The sequence below is a fragment of the Limulus polyphemus genome, unplaced genomic scaffold, assembly GCF_000517525.1.
Source record: "Limulus polyphemus unplaced genomic scaffold, Limulus_polyphemus-2.1.2 Scaffold4611, whole genome shotgun sequence".
In the NCBI taxonomy this organism is placed as follows: domain Eukaryota; kingdom Metazoa; phylum Arthropoda; class Merostomata; order Xiphosura; family Limulidae; genus Limulus; species Limulus polyphemus.
The window spans coordinates 19,948-42,426 of NW_013670221.1; the positions used below are offsets into that span (position 1 = coordinate 19,948).

General features: G+C 33.4%; 1 protein-coding gene across 3 annotated transcripts in view; it reads right to left on the reverse strand.

Moving 5' to 3' along the window:
• Nucleotides 1-22,479, reverse strand: part of LOC106471421 (agrin-like) — a 77,392-nt gene that overhangs the window by 19,615 nt on the left and 35,298 nt on the right. For 2 of the 3 annotated variants that reach the window (XM_022400024.1, XM_022400025.1), the window contains 5 exons: nt 17,661-17,876; nt 16,577-16,792; nt 15,566-15,778; nt 11,904-11,998; nt 5,271-5,385 (listed from right to left, as the gene is read on the reverse strand). In XM_022400024.1, coding sequence (XP_022255732.1) covers nt 5,271-5,385; nt 11,904-11,998; nt 15,566-15,778; nt 16,577-16,792; nt 17,661-17,876 — 855 coding nt within the window. Of the gene's footprint in view, nt 1-5,270; nt 5,386-11,903; nt 11,999-15,565; nt 15,779-16,576; nt 16,814-17,660; nt 17,877-22,479 lie in introns of all 3 variants that reach the window. The other variant, XM_022400023.1, reaches the window with a different exon arrangement.

Here is a 22,479-nt window from a genome sequence, read left to right on the forward strand (position 1 = left end):
GTACATTTGCTGTTATGTTAAACTTATATTAAAGTTTTCTTCATTACCCATTCAAGCCGTCTCCAACCATTATTAGTCTCAAAGTGAGTTCCTCGTCATCGAATATTTTGATAAGTTTATTTTCCATAGTTTATGCTTACAGAATATATTTTGGTATGTTTCATTTCCATAGCTTATGGTGCAATGATGGGAAGACCTTTAGTCACATGTCGTCTTATTCTTGGTAGGGTTCTCTTTAGATAGATAAATGGCCCAGGGAATTCACTGGTGGTTCCATTCCTGGTGATACATTGAAAGTGGCGCTTTGACAAAAACCTCTGTTTCTTCAGCAGCTTCCTCTACGTTTGATAATACATTCTTTGGAAGTAATAAGTTTGCTATTCTTTCTTTGACGTCCTTCTAAAGATGATGAATGACCTTTTGCTTGGACTGCCTATTCTTCTGTATTCTATAAGCCACATCATCAAAGCGTGTAGTCCTTCCTAATGTCTAATTAACTTAAGATTTCGTCATTTCTTGTGGCAGGAATTATACAGCCATACTATGTCACTAAACTGAATTCGAGTCTTTCTTTGATAGTTGATTTAGGCAGGGTTTTCATGATGAACAAAGGTGGAATGGGCAGCAACTGTCTAGTAAAGTGTGACACTTGTGGAGAAAGTCTTGGAGGAATATTCTATAAAAGTAACACAATATTTTCATCTTCCGTTGACCAGATCCAGTAACAAAAGATGGAAAATTAGCCTACACATATGAAACTGTACGTGGACTGACGTGAACAGCAAGTGTTCACATGATTATAGCAAGTTGCAAGTCATCCTCAATGCCTGAAGCTTCTGTATTGAACATCAGATGTTGATAATTGATCTTGAGGAAGAGCGAACATGGAAGTTTGGTTTAACATGTTTCAATAATTTCACAACTTCTGATTATGCTAGCTTTGTAAACTGCATGACAAATACTACACCAGAGGTTGGACTTCCAGTGACAATGAGAACAAGCACGAAGGAGTGAGATACTTATACCTGAACTTGATAGGAACAACTTTAAATTCATTAACTGGGATACAATCAAAAACAGAAGCTTTTTCTGAGAAGGTTAGGGCGCTCCACTCGCAATCTTTTGGTCTTGAGTTCATAGCCCATCACCAAACATACACGCCCTTTCAGCTGTGGGGATTTCATAATCTGACAGTCAATCCCACTTTTCTATAGTAATATTCCAAGAATTGGCGGTGGGCAGTGTTGACTAGCTGCCTTAGCTCTAGTTTATCACTTCTAAATTATGGACGGCTTGCGTAGATAGCTCTCGAGTAACATAACATTACATGAAATAATGCTCTGGGACAACATGGGACCTATTGGTCCATCTCGGATGTTCCATTTTCTAAACTAAACTAAAACTATTAATAAATAATTTTATACAAAAATTTAAAGTCAGTCCATATCACTCATAAACTTATCAAACTTTTTCTTAAACTCACTTAAATTTGCTGCCTCTACAACACCTGAAGGCAACTCATTCCAAAAGCCAACTACCCTGTTAGAAAAGTAAAACTGTCTTAGCTGAAGATGACTCCTTCCTTGCCCAAATTTATATTTGTGTCCCCTAGTCCTACTATTCTCACTGTTAAGTATAAAAAAAGATGATACGTAAACATTATCAATTCCCTTTACAATCTTAAACACCTCAATCAAATCCTCCACATCTCTTCGTTTTTCAAGATAAAACAATTTGAGAGATTTCAACCTCTCCTCATATGATAACCCCTCCATCCAAGGCACCATTCTAGTAATCCTTTTCTGAACCATTTCCAGCAATTCATTGTCTTTACATAGGTAAAGAGCCAAGACTGAACACAATACTCCAAATTTGGCCTAACCAGTAACCTATGCAATGAAATTATAACCTCTTTAGACTTGTATTCAATATTTCTGTAGATACAACCTAAAATCCTATTTGCCCTACCACAAACTCCAGCACACTGCTTGGATGGAGCGAGAGTATATGGAATGAACCAGAAAAGACTGAATTTGTTCATAGAATCTATGTGAAGTAAGATGATTTCTCGAATTGTGCTCCTAAGCTCATCAGTTTGTAAAATCATTCTCTGGCATTGCTTGTTCTCTGCACTACTAGAAAAACCATTACTCCAATATCAGCATGCCCAACTCTTTAAATGACCTCTCATATCAGATACTGACACAAGATACTTTACAGTAAGAGCTGTATTACCAAAAAGTACAGTTGGAGAAAGAAAATATTATTGACTACTATATTTAGGCAATTAATTCTACAGAAAGGATATGTTACAAGTCAAAACTACTTAAATCGACAAAACTGTACACTCCAGACAGAACATGTTGCATCGTGTTCACTGAAGAATTTACACAATCCACAAGGTCACACAGAAAGATGGCTGCAAAAACTTTAGAAGTACAATTAAACATTGTGATCGTCTTGAATATATCCAAGAAAATGCTGATATATTACTCTGAAGACTTTATATTACCAGACAATATGAGCGCCTTGACAAGAAGGAAACACTAGATAATAAAGACAACAACCAAACACAACAGAGCAGAATGTAAGATGACACATCAGTGAAAGCTGCTGAAAGATGTTCTGAGAAATAAAATGAGTACTCAGTAGACCAGGAATGGTACAGAAAAAACCTCACAGAAGAGAGTGACTCAATATAGACTGAAGAAAATAATGAACTAGGAACAATGAGATTTGTTATGCTTACAATAAGGCCTATGCTAAGAAATGGAAGGAATGAAAATACACAAGTTCCAACAAAACAAATTGAATAAAACAGTGAGATTACTTATAGTGTCAAGAGAGCCGGAGATAGGACGATAACAGTGGACAGAAACAAGGAATACAGTTGGTACTTCCACAATCACTACAACCAGAACCACTCCTCACCCATTGCACAAACACAAGGAATGCAGTCGGTGCTTCCACAATCACTACAACCAGAACCAGTCCTCACCCAGTGGACAGAAACAAGGAATGAAGTTGGTACTTCCACAATCACTACAATCAGAATCACTCCTCACCCAGTAGATAGAAACAAGGAATACAGTTTGTACTTCCACAATCACTACAATCAGAACTACTCCTCACCCAGTAGACAGAAACAAGGAATACAGATGTAGTTCCACAATCACTATAACCAGAACCACTCCTCTTCCATTGTACAGAAACAAGGAATGCAGTTGGTACTTCCACAATCGCTACAATCAAAACCACTCCTCACCCATTGCACAAACACAAGGAATACAGTCGGTGCTTCCACAATCACTACAACCAGAACCAGTCCTCACCCAGTGGACAGAAACAAGGAATACAGTTGGTACTTCACAATCGCTACAAAAAGAACCACTCCTCATCCAATCGGCAGAAACAAGGAATACAGTTGTACTTCCACATACACTACAACCAGAACCACTCCTCACCCAGTCGGCAGCAACAAGTAATACAGTTGGTACTTCCACAATCACTACAACCAGAACCACTCGTCATCTCCATAACGTTCCAAAAGCTGGGCACTTAGTGCCAAGAAGACCTGGAGAGGATAACAGAACAAACACTTCTTCCCAGTTGGGTGCTAGAAACCTGTAGAGGATTGGTTTAAATTGTGTTAACTGTGCAATGAGCAAAAAGGTCAAAGAAGAAAACAACAAGGGCTACTTCAGTAGTACTGTGTTGAATCATCACTTGAGATAGGTGTTGTTGATATGCTCGGTCCTCCTTGTAACACATAATACATTTTTTCCCGTTACGACCTTAATCCAAACTAGTTTGAGTCGGTCGGCATTTTTGTAAACCAGGAATATTTACGATCGGGTGGCAACTATATAGGACGAACACATTCGTCGACGGGGATTCGAACCCTCAGATTGCGAGTCGAGCTCTCTAGCCACCAGTCCATGCCATACATGACTTTACCCGAGAAAAACTTAAATCAAATACCAATAAGATGAACAGTCAATATGATGTTAATGCTGATAACATTAAACTTCAATTGGTATTGAACGACTATACAATCCATGTCACAAGAAAGGATGAGCTCCGAAGTTAAGGACAGGACCCAATAATGTAGTTGAAAGAGCAAACGACATGTTTTATAGAATCCACATCAGTCCAGGCCAAATATAACACACTACAATTATTTTTCTAGTATTGACGAGAAAATGGCTAACTGGATAGCTTCACGGTGAAATTCACCAGAAGAAAGGTGAGCTTGCTGAAGTTCTTTCAATGTATCATCAATGATGGAACCATCAGCAGGTTCTCTTCATCATCTACCTGAAGAAAACTCCTCCAGAGACAATTATGTGTATAATTCCTAATAAGTAAGCAGGGATACATACACCAGGTTTAAATGAGTAAGCCCAGAAATATAAATCTGATTTGGATAATTAAGCCTGATATCATACATCAGGCTAGAATAAATGAGGCCGAAAACATACATCAGGCTTAAATAAGTTTGTTTATTATTATTTTTAATTATGCACAAAGCTACACAAGGGCTATCTGTGCTCTGCCCACCACGGGTATCGAAACCCGGTTTCTAGCGTTGTAAGTCCGCAGACATACCGCTGTGCTACTGGGGGGCGTTTAAATAAGTAAGAATGTATGTTAAGGTCCATTGTGTTCTATTATACTTTGTTGATATGAGAAACGTTTCTTAATAAATCAGGCTTTGGATGTTAAATAACATGAACTGTCCAAAGGAAAAAATAATTATTAAAGTGTACTACAAATTGCTTACGCTAAAATCGGGGTTTCATTTCAGATAGCTCATTGTGTAGCTTTGTGCTAAGAAAATAACAACATGCATGTTAAATATTAAAAATATAAGTACAATAAAACTATATCCAAAAAAGGGTAAAGAAAGAAAGAAAGAAGGTAATTAATATACAAAATTGAAATATAAACAACATATGCAAGTGTATTAGATAAAATATTTAAAACAGATGATGCAATAAGTTAATAGTACATATTTGATACTTTAATTAACAATTATGAACAACTTTATAGTTTCATTCTCTTGTCGATTTGTGAACTTCTATTATTATGATACTGATATAATAAAAAAAATTATAATCAAATTAAAAATACTTTATTTAACGTCGTATATATCGCTTGTTTACTTTATACGCTGTTATAAATATTCACTAATATTAAATCTGTTTACCTGAATATCAAACAGACTATGTTAATGACTGAACACCATATTCTAGGGGTTTGAAACTTACCACACGGGCCTTTAGACACGACTTTTATGTTTTTCTTCTTGTTGCAAGATGCCACCTTCAGAAGACATTCATTGTCGTACGTCTCGCCGTCATCTCCGCACACTGGCGACTCTAACTAGAAATCACTTTTAATTCCATCATCCCTTATAGGTTTATTGTCATTATTATAATGTACCTTTGAAATGTAAAATGAATCATTTTGAAAGCAACCGTATTGTCGTGTAATAGAACTTATTGGTTTTGCAAATAAAATCATAATTTAAATCGAAAATCTTCGACACTCTAAGAATGAATGAGACACAACAGTTGATATTGATAGTTTAGGAAAACAGTATAGGGTGTTTAAGAATCACTGTGATTCATATTAAGATGCATATATAACCTACTAAGTTAGTAAATGTTAAAGTTTTCAAATCTATATATATATATATATATACATATTTATCTATAACATAATTTAAATATAAGTATTATTTAAGTTTTAAATTTGAAGTTCGCCTTAGATTGTTTTGAAACTTAAGAATTGCAACTTAAATCTATTTCATTAATATTACTGGATATAATAGTCATCATTTATTACATTCATAAAGATTAGTTTGCACAATTAATTTATGATACAGACTAAGGACTAGCTTAAGCCTCTCGACCTTGCCCTGATTCACGGTACATTTTTGGGATTATGGCCGAAGATATCGTTATCAGCGAAGAGAATTAATGGTTCCATGCACGTGAATCATCGTAAATTTTAGTTGTCTTGTGTATTAACTTATGACGGTCATTACCTATGTCTTTTATACAGAATTAGCTTCTTTAGTTTACAAGCTACCTTCCTAGGCCTAATCTATATTGTTAGCTTATTGTTGGTTAATATTTTTACAAATTTCTTTAATGATATAAATGGCTAAACAATCGTTTTATTACCATCTAATTCTTAAGACATTTTTAAAATACGTGTGTTTTAGTTCTAGTGCAGGTTTTTAGTTAGAATGAATTATTAACCCTTTGTATAAATTTTCAATAAATATAAAGCAATGTACTAATAATGTTTATGTCCTCTGGTTTTGTTTATATTTTCAAAAAATCTATTTTTTATGAACGTATGGTGAAAAAACAACAACAATATTTGAGTTATTTTCTTTTTTTTCCCTTTACAACAATTAAAACAAACATGTCTACACTACAGATATTTTATGTTAGCCAAGACAGTAAACATAACTGATATCACGCAGCCATATCAGTTGGGTCTAAAGCTAAGTACCAGTGATGGCTGACTTTGTTTAGCATGTATGTCACCGCTGGTTTATCGTAAATATATTTTTATTTTGTGGTCGGTTCAGATATTGCAGTTGTATCCAAAACTTTTATTGGAAAATCAGCAGTAGGCAACGAAATGACATTTATAATTACAAAAATATGTATTTTCAAAATAGACACGACACAGAAGCTGTCTGTAAAAGAAGTGTTTCTCTGGGTACTTTATGTTAAAAAAATCAATATCACATAAGTAACCTTTAGTAACTAAAATGGCTCTTACAAAAACATTTGTAAATCAACAAACGGTTTTATAAAGTAACAAAGTTACTATATACATACACAGAACTTGAGTACATTATATTAAAATGTTTTTTTTTATTCGGTTCGCCAAGTCGTAACAGTCCATGTCGCCACGTCTGGTCATGCCCTGTCTGACGACCGTGCATTTTGATAATAGCACTGTGGCGTATGTTCCGTTCCAAAAGGTTTCATCGTAAGGTTGTCATGTTCAAAGAACGCTCTTACTCTCTCATTGCTCTCCATAAGTATATAAGGGCTGCTGTCCCCAGCGTTCGTTCCAACAGTCTGATCGTACAGAAAGCTACAGGAGACTTGACAGGTATGTCTTCATATCTAATTGCATGAGCACTCATTTCATTCTCCAGCTCCTTGAGGTATTCGACGTTTGAACAGTTGTGTCGTGAGAGCAACTTGGGTACATGTGTTCTTGTGTCGCTTTTCCTGAAGGGGACCATTCTTCATTATGTTGTCTGTTGTTGCCTGGGGCACGTGGATGGCTTTTGTCACAATATTTGTGCTCGCGGTTTCTCATGTTATACAAGCTAAACAAACTGTTACATAAATAACCTTTGTAAACTAAACAAACTGTTACGTAAATAATCTTTGTAAACTAAACAAAATGTTACGTAAATAACCTTTGTAAGCTAAAAAATGTTACGTAAATGACCTTTGTAAGCTAAAAAAACTGTTACGTAAATAACCTTTGTAAGCTAAACAAATTGTTAAGTAAATAACCTTTTAAACTATACAAGTAAAGTTTGAGAACATATGACACATCACAACGTGGTTTTAAATTAAATTTATTCTCGAGATTTACTTTATCATACCATCTATTTGAAATGTAATACTGATATAAATGTGGTAATCTTGCACGAGTCAGTATTTTCACGTCATAGCATTTCTCTAAATTTAGCACTGGTTTGCTAAAAAATCCCTTCTTTTATAATGACTTCCGTTTCAATTTTCATTTTCCAAAAATACGGCTAAAATAAGGTATGATTAGCTACATTTAAGCCTAATGTTTTTACCTTGTTTCTGTGTATAATTAAACTTTTTGTCAAGTAAAAAGCTGCGTCTCAAAACAAACTGCAAAGCTGCACAATAGCCTTACAGTGCTGTGCCAATCGCAAGGATTGAACCTTGAATTTTAGGGCTGTAAGTCTTCGAGCTTACTGCTAAGCTACCAGGAGCCGAACGTTCTTTACATATCGTGAAAATCATCAGTTGTTTCGAATATCATTAACCTTGATCTTATATATTTATCGCTCTATGATATTATTTATTATTAATCATAACATACCTGCTTAGGCTCTGGAATTTACTTGAGTTGCTAAATAATAATTTGATATAAAATAACAAATAGATATCTGTGTTACAATGTTTAAAACGTAAGCAATTGTAACGTTATTTTAATCCTTATGGTAATTCACAACAACTGAACTTATATTGTTTCCTTCTGTAAATACAATTATAATATATTTGTAGTAAATCGATATTTTCAAATACGTTAAGCTATAATACTTTTGATTTTTAACTTTTGTCAAAAACAAAATAATCATATTTTCCTTCCTCAAATGCATATTTTAGTGAACTGAAACTACCGATAGTTAAAATTTAAGTTGGAATATTAAAACATGCACCAGCTTGGTGCTGAAACTACCCATAGACATAAATCAGATACTAAAAAATGCACCAGCTTGTTACTGAAACTACCCATAGATATAAATCAAATACTAAAAAATGCACCAGCTTGGTACTGAAACTACCCATAGATATAAATCAAATACTAAAAAATGCACCAGCTTGGTACTGAAACTACCCATAGATATAAACCAAATACTAAAAAATGCACCAGCTTGGTACTGAAACTACCCATATATAATAGTTTGAAATTAGTTTGAAAGTAAATTAGTTTGAACTGAGATTATCCATAAACATAATTAAAGTTAATTACTAAAAACTCAGCTGATTTGGAAGTGAAGCTACCAATAGTCATAACTCAAAAAAATAACTAAAAAACTAATTAACTTTCAACTGAAATTATCCAGTTAATGAGGAATCGTACCTTAAGTAAATTACTGAAACAAATGAAATCAACTAAGATACTGAAAGTATCCATTGAGCGAATTACTATAACTCACACTAATCAACACATAAAAATGTCAGTCATCTTTACAAGAAATCTATCCACTGAACGCAGTACTCACAAATCAAACGAATCATTGAACCATAAGAAAACCTGAACAAATTTTCAACTGAAACTACAGAAATTTGGTACATTATATGTAAATGATTTTCGAGTGTCACTACGTCGCAACAATCCAGTCGTCACATTCGGCCATGCTCTATCTGACGACCGTACATCTTAACAAAAGCCCTGCATTATAATTTACATTAGAGAAGACTCAGTTGTAGTGCTGTGATGTCCAAAGTAGACCCCACTACCCTTCATGTTTTCCATAAGCCATCATGTACACCAGAACGATGTTTTTCCAGCAATAGTTTCAATAGTCCGATCGTGCGGATATCTACAGGAGATGTGTCCAACGACTTGACTGGTATGTCTTTGTGTGAAATTACATGAATACCAGGCCTGACATGGCCTGGTAGTTAGGTCGTTCGACTCGCAATCTGCGGGGCATGGGTTTTAATCCTGCCACTGAATATGCTCGCCTTTTCAGTCGTTGGTAAAGAGTAGCAATGGAGTTTGGTGATGGTGATGATCTAAGGAGGTCGAAACGTTGCTGCTTGTTTTGTGTTTTTAAACAAAAGTTTTTTAACATCATACCAGCCGTCTCTATTATAAATATGTACATACAGTTTCACTGTGTCTTTATTTTACTGTGGTTTTCACGTGACTTGCTGATTTGCATATTCAAAATTGTTTTATTATATCGTATTCAGCACACTGTATCTCTTGAATAACAAAGCACGACTTAATCTCAACACTGTGCTAATAAACAAAAATTCATATAACTTTCAACGAAATCGTCTACGGAAAATAATAGCAGAAACCAAAAATAAAACAAAAAAACACTTTGAATCGAAATTGTTCACTGTAGAAGAATATATATGTTTTACTAATCACTACAATATAAAAAAAACATATCTTTTAAGTAGATATTTAATTTTTTCTATATGTCACATAAAGGATAAATATTTTCTGTAGTTAGTAAAGAATCTTTCTTTCATAAGTAGTTTTGCTTCAGTGGGTGAAGAGGCTACTGTAAGTATTTCTAAACTATGAAAATGAATATATCCTTTATATTCCTATCACAATGATGGTTATACGCTTGGCTCCACTGAGAAACGTTTAGGAAAATATAAAAGACAGTGATTTTAAACTTTATATGAACAATACACTGAAAACATCAGACGCAACACTGAGTCAAATGGATTTAACATAACATATCGTTACAGATATTATTTATATATTCATTCCACTGTTTGAAATAAAATTACTCTGTTTAAAGAATAATCCAAATCTTTAAATCAGTAAGAGACAGATTAAATTGACCAAGACACTTAAAATCATGATGACAGCGATTAAATTATAGTGAAACTGTTAAAATCATGGTAACACAGATAAAACCATGTTGAGACTGTCAAAATCATGATAACACCGATTAAAATATGCTGAAACTGTTAAAATCATGATAACACTGATTAAACCATGATAACACCGATTAAAATATGGTGAAACTGTTAAAACCATGATAACACCGATTAAAATACGGTGAAACTGTTACAATCATGACAACACTGATTGAACTATGGTTAAATTGTTAAAATCATGATAACAACGATTAATCTATGGTGTAACTGTTACAATCATGTCAACACCGATTGAACTATGGTGAAGCTGTTAAAATCATGATAACAACGATTAATCTATGGTGAAACTGTTACAATCATGACAACACCGATTAAAATATGGTGAAACTGTTAAAATCAAGATAACATCGATTAAAATATGATGAAACTGTTAAAACCATGATAACACCGATTAAAATACGGTGAAACTGTTACAATCATGACAACACCGATTGAACTATGGTGAAGCTGTTAAAATAATGATAACACCGATTAAACAAAGTTGGGAATGTTAAAATCATGATAACACAGATTAAACCATATTCAGGTTGTTTAAGTCATGATAACACCGATTAAGCCACTTTGAGACTGTTTAAATCATGATAACACAGATTAAACAATATTCAGTCTCTTTAAATCAAGATAACACAGATTAAACCATGTTCAGGATGTATAAATCTTGATAACACCGATTAAACTATAGTTAAATTGTTAAAATCATGATAACACCGATTAAACTATGGTGAAACTGTTAAAATCATGATAACACCAATTAAACTGTGGTGAAACAGTTAAAATCACGATGAAATCGATTAAATTATGGTTAAACTGTTAAAATCATTATAACACCGATTAAACTATGGTGAAACTGTTAAAATAATGATAACACCGATAAACCATGGTTAAATTGTTAAAATCATGATAACACCGATGAAACTATGGTTAAACTGTTAAAATAATGATAACACCGATAAACTATGGTGAAACTGTTAAAATAATGATAACACCGATTAAACCATGTTGAGACTGTTAAAATCATGGTAACAGAGATCAAACTATGGTGAAACTGTTAAAATCATGATAACACCGATCAAACTATGGTGAAACTGTTAAAATCACGATAACACAGATTAAACATAGTTGAGACTGTTTAAATGATGATAAAACCAATTAAACTAGGATTAAACTGTTAAAATCATGATAACACAGATTAAACCACGTTGAGACTGTTCAAATCATGATAACACAGATTAAAGAAAGTTGGGACTGTTTAAATCACGATAACACAGATTAAACTAGGTTCAGTCTGTTTAACTCATGTTACCACAGATTACACCATATTCAGGCTGTCTAAATCATGATAACACTAATTAAGCCACGTTGAGACTGTTTAAGTCATGATAACACCAATTAAACCATGTTGAGACTGCTTAAATCACGGTGCTGTGCTGTTTAAAACGTCTAGGATATAACAACAATTCGTACCTGAACACATGTCTCGGGACAAACACACTTGGCATTTCCATTTCCGTCACTTTCACATACAGCGTTGTACTCGCATCTCTTGTTCTCACAGCCATCTGGAAACATCGAAATTTACATTCTTCAAAACTCCTTTCATACACAGTAAATAAAATTCAGTTTAATCCAACATTGGATATTCGATTTGAAAGAGAGAAAGTCTCTCCCTCTGAAACTAGTGCTGAAAAACGCTCACTAGAAGGATGTTTGACCGAAACATGTAGAGTTTTTATTGCTTCTAGCTTTATACAGTAAATTAATGTGCATTTTAAATCGTTGGAGTAGTCAACTTATTTTATTAAATCTTTGCACAAAAACTGTCAGCCGAATATATTTATTTATTGTTACTATTATTTTCCGGAAAATTATATTACTACTATTGATTTAGTAGAAAAAGCAATAATCCCAATTTTATCTATGAAAAGTAAGATAAATAAATGAATGACAGAAAAGTATTAGAATAGTTATTCCGGGGTTATTTTATAGAAGTTGAGGATTTTGCCGCATAACCACAAGTAAGAACTTATTGATATATTGTTTTTACCAGCAACTGCTTAATACAGTTATAGTTTTACATTCATATTTACTGCCGGAAAAACACACTAAAGCTACAAACTCATAGCAACAACACATGGTGCACACAGTGTTAGAAACCATCTTCAACTGTTGCCCAGTACTTTTTTATTCAGTAATTCATCATCTTCAATACTACTGGTTTGTTTTATTTAGTTCAAAGCAAATATCACAATCATTACTGTAATTACTAACTGTTGTCAATAATTCACTCGAATAATTCGTTCTTTTAACATTAAAGTTTAGAAGACAAGCTATCTTTCACCAATACTAATCATTGTTATAACACAACTGTGATGGACATTCATGTGAACTGACCGATGATTCACCTAGCGGTACAATACACTAATCATTGTTATAACACAGCTGTGATGGACATTCATGTCAACTCACCGATGATTCACTTAGCAGTACAATACGCTAATAGCTGTTATAACACAGCTGTGATGGACATACATGTCAACTAACCGATGGTTCACCTAGCGGTACAATACACTAATAGCTGTTATAACACAGCTGTGATGGAAATTCATATTAACTGACCGATGGTTCACCTGGCGTTACAATACATTAATAGCTGTTATAACACAGCTGTGATGGACATGCATGTCAACTGACCGATGGTGATTTTTACTTTGTGTTATTCACTTTTCCTGGGAGTTAATGAAAAACCCGAAATTTTTAAGATATAGTTTATAACTAAAACTCACGCAGAGACGTGAATTGAGTGAAACATGAACTCATTACGTCTGGTTATTTCTTTGAACTGTAAACAAAGGATATTCTGTAAGGTAAATAAGACAACAATACTCTGTTGGAATCATAGGATATTCTATAAGGTAATTAAGACAACTATAATCTGTTGGAATCAATGGATGTTCTTTAAGATAACTAAGACAACAATAATTTACTGATATCAGAGGATGTTCTGTAAGTAACTAAGACAACAATACTTTATTGAAATCAGAGGATGTTCTGTAAGGTAGCTAAGACAACAATTATCTGTTGGAATCAAAGGATGTTCTTTAAGGTAACTAAGACGTTGGAAACTGATGAATGTTTAAAGAATTCTCACAATTGTGAATTATACTACAAAAATGTCTATGTTGTTCCGAAGAACAAAAATCACAAATACAACAACTAAAAACATTCCAATTTATTTTGAACTAAAAACACCTAAATTCTATATTACAAATGTTTTTTACAAGTAAAGAATGAATTACATCTATTCCACTCTTTACATGTATTTGTTGGTTGGCCAGGGAAATAAAAGGTTTTTATATGATTGTTTTTAATGTATTAAATCACAGTAGAGTTTGTTTCCGAAAAAGTTATGAAGGATATACGTTTTTTAACTGTAGGTTCTTATATACTGACATTATGCTGATTAACATACTGATGCTAGGAAGAACATACTTACAGTAGGAAGAGCATACTGACACAATGACGGACATACTGACACATTAACGAACATATTGACACAATGAGGAACGTATTGATACAATGAGAAACATACTGACACTCTGAGACCCATAATGATACTTTGAAGAAGTTACTGATACTGCGAGATTGTCCGAAAAGTTCGTGGTTCGACCTAAAAAAAGTGGAATGTATGATTTGTTTCTTAAATATATTAAGTTTGAACTATTTATGAGTAAAGAACACGTAACATATAGTTTAAGAAGTTTTGTGTTTCAGATTTTTGAAATAAAGAAGTGAGAAGTGTTAAACGTCTTGGAGAAGATCGAACTTTGTGCCGCGATCAAATATTTTGTTGAAAAGAAAATGACATCGCAAAAATTCCACCAGGGCACGAAAGCAACATTAGGGAAGATTGCTCCAGCAGATTCAATAGTGGAGAAGTGGTGTGCTGAGCTTAAGCATGGTAGACAATCATGTGAAAGTGACGCGAGATCAGGTCGGCCCTTGACCTCGACCATGATGGACAATCACTTGAAGGTGACCCGAGGTCAGGTCGGCCCTTGACCTCGACCAAGATAGACGATCATGTGAAAGTGATCTGAGGTTAGGTCGGCCCTTGACCTTGACCACGGTAGACAATCATGTGAAGGTGATCTGAGGATAGGTCGGCCCTTGACCTCGACCACAACAGAAACTGTAGATACAGTTCATGATTTGGTTATATATGATAGAAGAATTACCATTAGGAAGTTAGCAGAGGAACTGGGAATCGGTAAAAGTACTGTAGCAAGTATTTTGAGGGACAGTTTGGGCATGAAGGAAAGTAAACATCCATGGTCACCTACCCCAAAAAAATTCAAATCACAACCTTCTACTGAAATGGTCATGGCATTAGTTTTTTTGGATGCCAAGGTCGTTTTACTAGATGATTACTTGGAAAGGGGTCAAACCATTATAGGCTAGTACTAGGCATCCTTAATATACAATATGCATCAACAAATCAAAGAAATGAAGATTGCTTAAAAAAAGTGTACTCTTCCACCAGGACATTGTCCCAGCTTAAAAATTGCGTGTTGCTTTGAATGCTATCCATAATGCTGACTTTGAATTACTGAGGCACCTACTTATTAATAGGACATAGCTGTGGCTTTTTATATCTTCCCTAACCTTAAAATCTTTCTGAAAGATCGAAGATTTTGGAGTAATGATGATCTCGTGTATACCGTCCAGTAATGGATTCAGGACGAAAAAGAAAGGTTATCTTGAAAGGGCCTAAAAGCCTTAGAACACGTTGGTGCACGTGTATGGACTACGGAGGATAATATATTGAAAAATAAATCATAGTTGAACCAGTGTTTCGTTTTCGTTATAGGTCGGGCCACGAACTTTTCTGACACCCTTCGTACATACGGATCATATCGTTATTAGGAGGACCATACTAATAGTATGAGGAAGGTACTGAAAAAGTACATGTATGAAGGATCCAAAATATATGTCTGAAGAAATAATAAGGAAGCACTTTATTATAACTGCTTGGCCTGGAACCACTCTAATCATTTTATTACATTGTGAAACGTCACAAGAAAAGTACAGGCAGTGGCTATTTTCTAGAAATAACGTTTATTACTTACCACACTGTCCTTCAAAAGCCACGCTGATTTCCATTTGTTTCTCGCAGGACTCTTTCTTCAGTTTACAAGGGTTATTGTAGAGAATTCCATCACTGCCGCACACTGGCCGAAACTCTTCAGTACACGTGGGACATTCACACAGAGGGATACCGTCCCTGATAAAACACATAGACCCGTGTCGACATGCAAACTCACGGCAAGGCCCTTTATAATCTGGAACACATTAAGACCTAACTAGTCAACGTTTTCTACCTTCATTTTTCACAGAATTAACTTTTATAACACTTATTGTGAAGTTGAAGTTTCCATAGCAACAAGAAACAAAAGAGAAACTGAGAACACGACACCAACAGAAACAGTGATAATTTTATTCATGATTAAGGGTATATAACCACTTATAAAATACATGTCTGTAAGTTTAACATAACTTAGGGTACATAATCACATGCAACACATATATGTAAGTATTCACAAAACTCAGGGTACATAATCATATGCAACACATATATGTAAGTATTGACAAACCTTAGGGTACATAACCACTTATAACACATATCTGTAAGTATTAACAAAACTCAGGGTACATAATCACATGCAACACATATATGTAAGTATTGATAAACCTTAGGGTCCATAACCACTTATAACACATATCTGTAAGTATTAACAAAACTCAGGGTACATAATCACATGCAACACATATATGTAAGTATTGACAAACCTTAGGGTACATAACCACTTACAACACATATCTATAGGTATTAACAAAACTCAAGGTACATAACAGTTTTGTTTCTTTGTTGTTAAGCACAAATCTACACAACAACAAATATATTTAGATCTTTAGCTACATGTGCCTAAATTAATTCAAATATTAACTGTCAACACGTACTTCCTGACAAATGGTCAGCGTCAATTTCTGGTGGTTTTTTTTTTAGTTCCATTAAGATTTTGAGGGTCTTTTTTGCAATATTTACATGATTTTTTGATTGTATATCAGATTTCACTTACCACAAGTTCCTCTGTAAGCTACGGCTATGTCTTTCTTCTGAACACAAGCTTCTCTTCGAAGCTCGCACTCGCTGTCGTAGGTTTTCTCGTCTGTACCACACACAGGCCTCATGACGGGCTCACAGCTAGCTGGACACTTGCAGCTGGCGATACCATACCTGTCTATGTCACATTCCTGACCAGGACCGCACTGAACACTTTCGCACGGATTTGCACCTTGATACAACAGACGGTATGCTACATTTGAGCTAGGACGTTAGTTCACTAGAGGACAAGTTGCACTGGATTCAATAATTACTGTTAACAGCTGGTTCTGAGCCTACACTTAACCGATATTTCTTTTACATCTTGGCTTAAAACTTGCACTGAACCCAAATTTGTTTATATGTGTTAATTAACTTTAAACCTACACCGAGCTCACATTATTGTTATTTACTGACTTTAAACCCACATTGAACCTAAATTACTTTCATTTATTGACTTTAAACCTACACTGAACCAAAATTAATTTTCTTTCTTGAGTGTAAACCTACACCGAATCCAAATTACTTTCGTTTCTGGACTGTAAACCTAAACTGAACCCAAATTACTTTTATTTCTAAACTATAAACCTACACTGAACCCAAATTACTTTAATTTATTGACTTTAAACCTACACTGAACCCAAATTACCTTTAGTTATTGACTTTAGACGTACAATGAACCTAAATTATTTTTATTTTTTGACTTTAAATCTACCCTGAACCCAAATTATTTTATCTGTTGACCTTAAACCTACTCCCGTCAATATCATCAATGGCATATTTGAAATGATAGTTTCAGCTATAAGACTTAGATCCTATAACTTACCAAGTAAATGATATATGATATCGAATACTAACTGCTTTTAACTGTAAATTACGATTTCCAAATCATAGAACTAAATTTATTGAGTTTTTAGATTTTAAAACTAACAAGAAGTGAAAACAAAGGGATTTAAGTAAAGGTTAGTTGAATCTACAAATACAGATACAAGTATAAAACAGTTGTTCGATACCAAAGTAAGAAGAGATATTGCTCATTTTTCCTCACTTTCGTTTCATACCTTCACTGCATTTGTCCATATAAATAGTCCTCAGACTCCTTCGCGACTTGCACGCCTCCACGCGGAGAATACATTCATTAGTGTAAGTTTTCCCATCAGATCCACACACAGGCCGGAAGTCACGAGAGCAAATAGCATTACACCGACATATAGCATTTCGGTTGTCGTCAAGTTGGCAAACTTGGTTGGAAGGACATTCTACTCCTAGACATGGATCTGATAAGAATAATGTAACACAAACACTATCACAAACTTATCAGAACTGATGGAGATTACAGTACATACACGCTTTCCTAATATTGAATATAATCAGATGTGATAGAGCTTTTGGTATACAAACACTTTCACAAATCTGAATTTTACCAAATTTACTGGAGATTACAATATATACACACTTTTACAACTCAGTAGAAGGTTCTAAATTGTTGTCACTAGTAGCAGGCTATAAATTGTTATACCTACTAGCAGTTTCTAAATTGTTGCACCTAGTAACAGGTTGTAAATTGTTGTACCTAGTAATAGGTTGTAAATTGTTTTACCTAGTAATAGGTTCTAAATTGTTTTAACTAGTAGAAGGTTCTAAATTTTTGTAAGTAGTAGCAGGTTATACATTTTGGTAACTAGTAGCAGGTTCTAAATTGTTATACTTAGTAGCAGTTTCTAAATTGTTGCACCTTGTAACAGGTTGTAAATTATTTTAACTGGTAGGAGGTTCTAAATTTTTGCACCTAGTAACGAGTTCTAAATTGTTGTAACTAGTAGAAAATTCTAAATTGTTCTAAGTAGTAGCAGGTTCTAGCTGTTGTAACTAGTAGCAAGTTCTAATTGTTGTACCTAGTAACAGATTATAAGTTGTTTTAACTAATAGCAAGTCCTAAATTGCTGTGAGTAGCAGCGGGTTTTAAATTGTTGTAACTATTATCAGGTTCTAAATTGTTGTAATTAGTAGAAGGTTCTAAACTGTTGTGACTGGTAGCCGGTTCTAAATTGTTAAAACTAATAGCAGGTTCTAAGCTGTTGTAACTAATAGCATGTTCGAAATTGTTGTAACTAGTAGAAGATTCTAAATTGTTCTAAGTAGTAGCAGGTTCTAACTGTTGTAGCTAGTAGTAGGTTCTAGATTTTTGTAACTAGTAGCAGGTTCTAAATTGTTGTAAATAGTAGTAGGTTGTAAACTGTTGTAGCTAGTAGCAGGTTCTAAATTTTTGTAACTGGTAGCAGGTTGTAAACTGTTGTTGCTAGTAGCAGGTTCTTAACAATTAATGGCTATCATAGCACCTTCTAAAACTTCATTTGTAATTCAAATTAATAACTGAAACAAAATAGAGATAACCGTTTTATATCTAAATTAAAAAAGGAACTAGATGAACTACTAGAGGGGATGCATGCTTATTACAGTATTTACTATCAAAGTGTAAAAAGACATATAAAGTCTGCTGCTAGTTACAGCAATTTACAACCTGCTACCATTTATAATAATTTAGAACCTGCTACCAGTTACAAAAATTTTTAATGTCGCTTTTAGTTTTTCGCTTAGCTTACCTTGCTATAGAAGTACTTGGTTTCAAACAGGGGATTATTAAAGAAATGAAGATAAGAAAAACATTCCCTACCGAAGAAATTGGATTGAAAATTTATTTCTTGATGTTATAATCTAATAACGAAAAGTTCTTCGGTGTTCTTGTTTATTTCATAACAGATCTTTCAGCTATCTAGGTTCACGTATCCTTACTAATTAATTAAACTTCGCGCACACCGAGTTAGCTTAACGTTGATTAATTCAGCGTGTAAGATAAGCAGGTTATCTAAACACGAGAAAATATTCTTATGTTTATTTCGTTACTCTTAGTAACGTAACATAACTGAGATAAAGGTGTTTTATTTCATTAGGATAATGACAATCATCTACGAACGGATGTCTACCAAAAAATATAAACTATTTTGATGTAATATGAATATGTGTGCTAACCTTGTTATACCCTTCCATATGACCAGTAACACGTTGGTCTATACTAGTTGTTTTAAATATTGCTAATATTTAAGAGGTTTAACAGCACCCGAACAAAACAAATTACTATCTTATAGATTGTTGCCTATCCTGGTATTATGCATATCGAACTAAAAATCACATTTCTCGTGAGAAGAGAAGTCAGAGTTGTTTGGTAAATATCATTAATTTTAGTTGAATATCTCAGTTTGTAGTACTTATTTTAGTTTGATATCTCAGTTTGTAATACTTATTTTAGTTGAATATGTCAGTTTTTAATACTTATTTTAGTTGAATATTTCAGTTTGTAATACTTGTTTTAGTTGAATATCTCAGTCTGTAATACTTATTTTAGTTTGATATCTCAGTTTGTAGTACTTATTTTAGTTGGATATGTCAGTTTTTAATACTTACTTTAGTTGAATATTTCAGTTTGTAATACTTATTTTAGTTGAATATCTCAGTCTGTAATACTTATTTTAGTTTGATATCTCAGTTTGTAGTACTTATTTCAGTTGAATATCTCAGTTTGTAGTACTTATTTTAGTTGAATATCTCAGTTTGTAGTACTTATTTTAGTTTGATATCTCAGTTTGTAGTGCTTATTTTAGTTGAATATCTAAGTTTCTAGTACTTATTTTAGTTTGATATCTAAGTTTGTAGTACTTATTTTAGTTGAATATCTCAGTTTGTAGTACTTATTTTAGTTGAATATCTCAGTTTCTAGTACTTATTTTAGTTGAATATCTCAGTTTGTAATACTTATTTTAGTTTGATATCTCAGTTTGTAGTACTTATTTTAGTTGGATATCTCAGTTTCTAGTACTTATTTTAGTTGAATATCTCAGTTTGTAGTACTTATTTTAGTTGGATATCTCAGTTTGTAGTACTTATTTTAGTTGGATGTTTCGGTTTCTAGTACTTATTTTAGTTGAATATCTCAGTTTGTAATACTTATTTTTTACAGTTTTCAGGTAACTCGTTTTTAAAGGCAGTACTACTTAGTAACACTTTTGGTAAAATAAATCATCGATTAATTTCTATGTATGGAATGAGAAGAAGAGAAATGAAAACTGTAACATCAAGGCCTAAAACTAATATTCGCACTTATTGAAATGTGCAATTTTTCATGTATTTCGGACTTAAGTCGTATAAAAGTAAAAATACGAATTCATGATGTCACTTCTGTCCAAGAACTGTAAAAAGAAAAATGTCATACATTTCATTATATTGAGAATCTATTCGTAGTGTCTCTCTACAGCCCTTTATCTGTGCAACATGAAAAGGACTGACAAAAGTATTTTTTTTAGAGTTAGATGCCTGCCAGTTTGATATACATATGAAGGAAGTCATCATTGAACAAAAGCACAGATCCCAGTAGAGGGATAATCCAATGAATATTCAGTGTAACAAAAGAAGAATAAACGTTAGAGCTCAGCTATTCTCTGTGAATACTAAATCAAGAATGTACTGAACAGAAACAAAAAATAAAAAAATAAAACCTGGAAGGCGGAATACGTAACAACGGAATCTCCGCACGACAAGTGAATTATTGAACAATAGAAAAAAAAATCAGAAGTTTATAAAACAGTTCTATTAGTAGCAAAGACAAAGAGGTAATGCAAAATGTTACAATAAATTGATAAAGAAATGCCTAAAGGCGAAGAAGCATTGTAAAATAATCTTTGGGACATTGCTAAAAAATAAGAGAAAATCAAGATCTGCAGCACAGCTCTAGAACGTAGGTTAAGTTTTATCTAAAAATAAAAATACAGAGCACAACTGTAGAACATTGATAAAGCTTTATATAAAGGTAAAAATACATAGCACAACTGTAGAACGTTGATAAAGCTTTATCTAAAGGTAAAAATACATAGTACAACTGCAGAACATTGATAAAGCTTTATCTAAAGGTAAAAATACATAGTACAACTGTAGAACATTGATAAAGCCTTATATAAAGGTAAAAATACGTAGTACAACTGTAGAACATTGATAAAGCTTTATCTAAAGGTAATAATACATGTAGAACAGTGATAAAGCTTTATCTAAAGGTAAAAATACATAGTACAACTGTAGAACATTGATAAAGCTTTATATAAAGGTAAAAATACATAGTACAACTGTAGAACATTGATAAAGCTTTATATAAAGGTAAAAATACATAGCACAACATGTTCGTAGGTTAATGTCATTACCCTAATCATGAAGTGTTTGTTGCTGTTAGATGCTAATATCTGATGTGTAGTCATTTCTTACACTGCTTGTGTTCAAAATTAGATAATATTAAACGGTTATCAAGTATCTCTAACTTAGTTATGTTACTAAAAGTTATGAAATAAACAGAGGAATATCGTCTTGTGTTTAGATAACCTGCTTATCTTACCCACTGAGATAATCAACTTTAAGCTAACTTGCTGTGTGCGAAGCTTAATTTCCGGTTTTCCCCTGAAGAAGAAAGGTCCAGCTTTGAATGCGCTTAGGATAAAAGGTATTGTATTTTTGTGTTAAATTACCAAAGTGTTTGTTTAACATCATAAAGTTAAAAGTACTTATTTCAGCTTTGTAGAAGATTATGTAAAGATATAGATAATTAGGATAGAACTACACACCATTTCAAAGCATTACCTAGACTAAAGTTCCATAGCTTTGTGAAACATTACCAAACACTATTTAAAAATAAGGTAAAATAAAGCAGCTTTCTAAAACATTCTTAAAGTACACAAAGTGGATGTAACGTTTTTTTTTCCTATGGATTATACGGTAAAAACACTGCGAAATCCAGTTCTCGTAACAATAAGAAATTAGTTTACTTCTTCAGTAACGATTGTC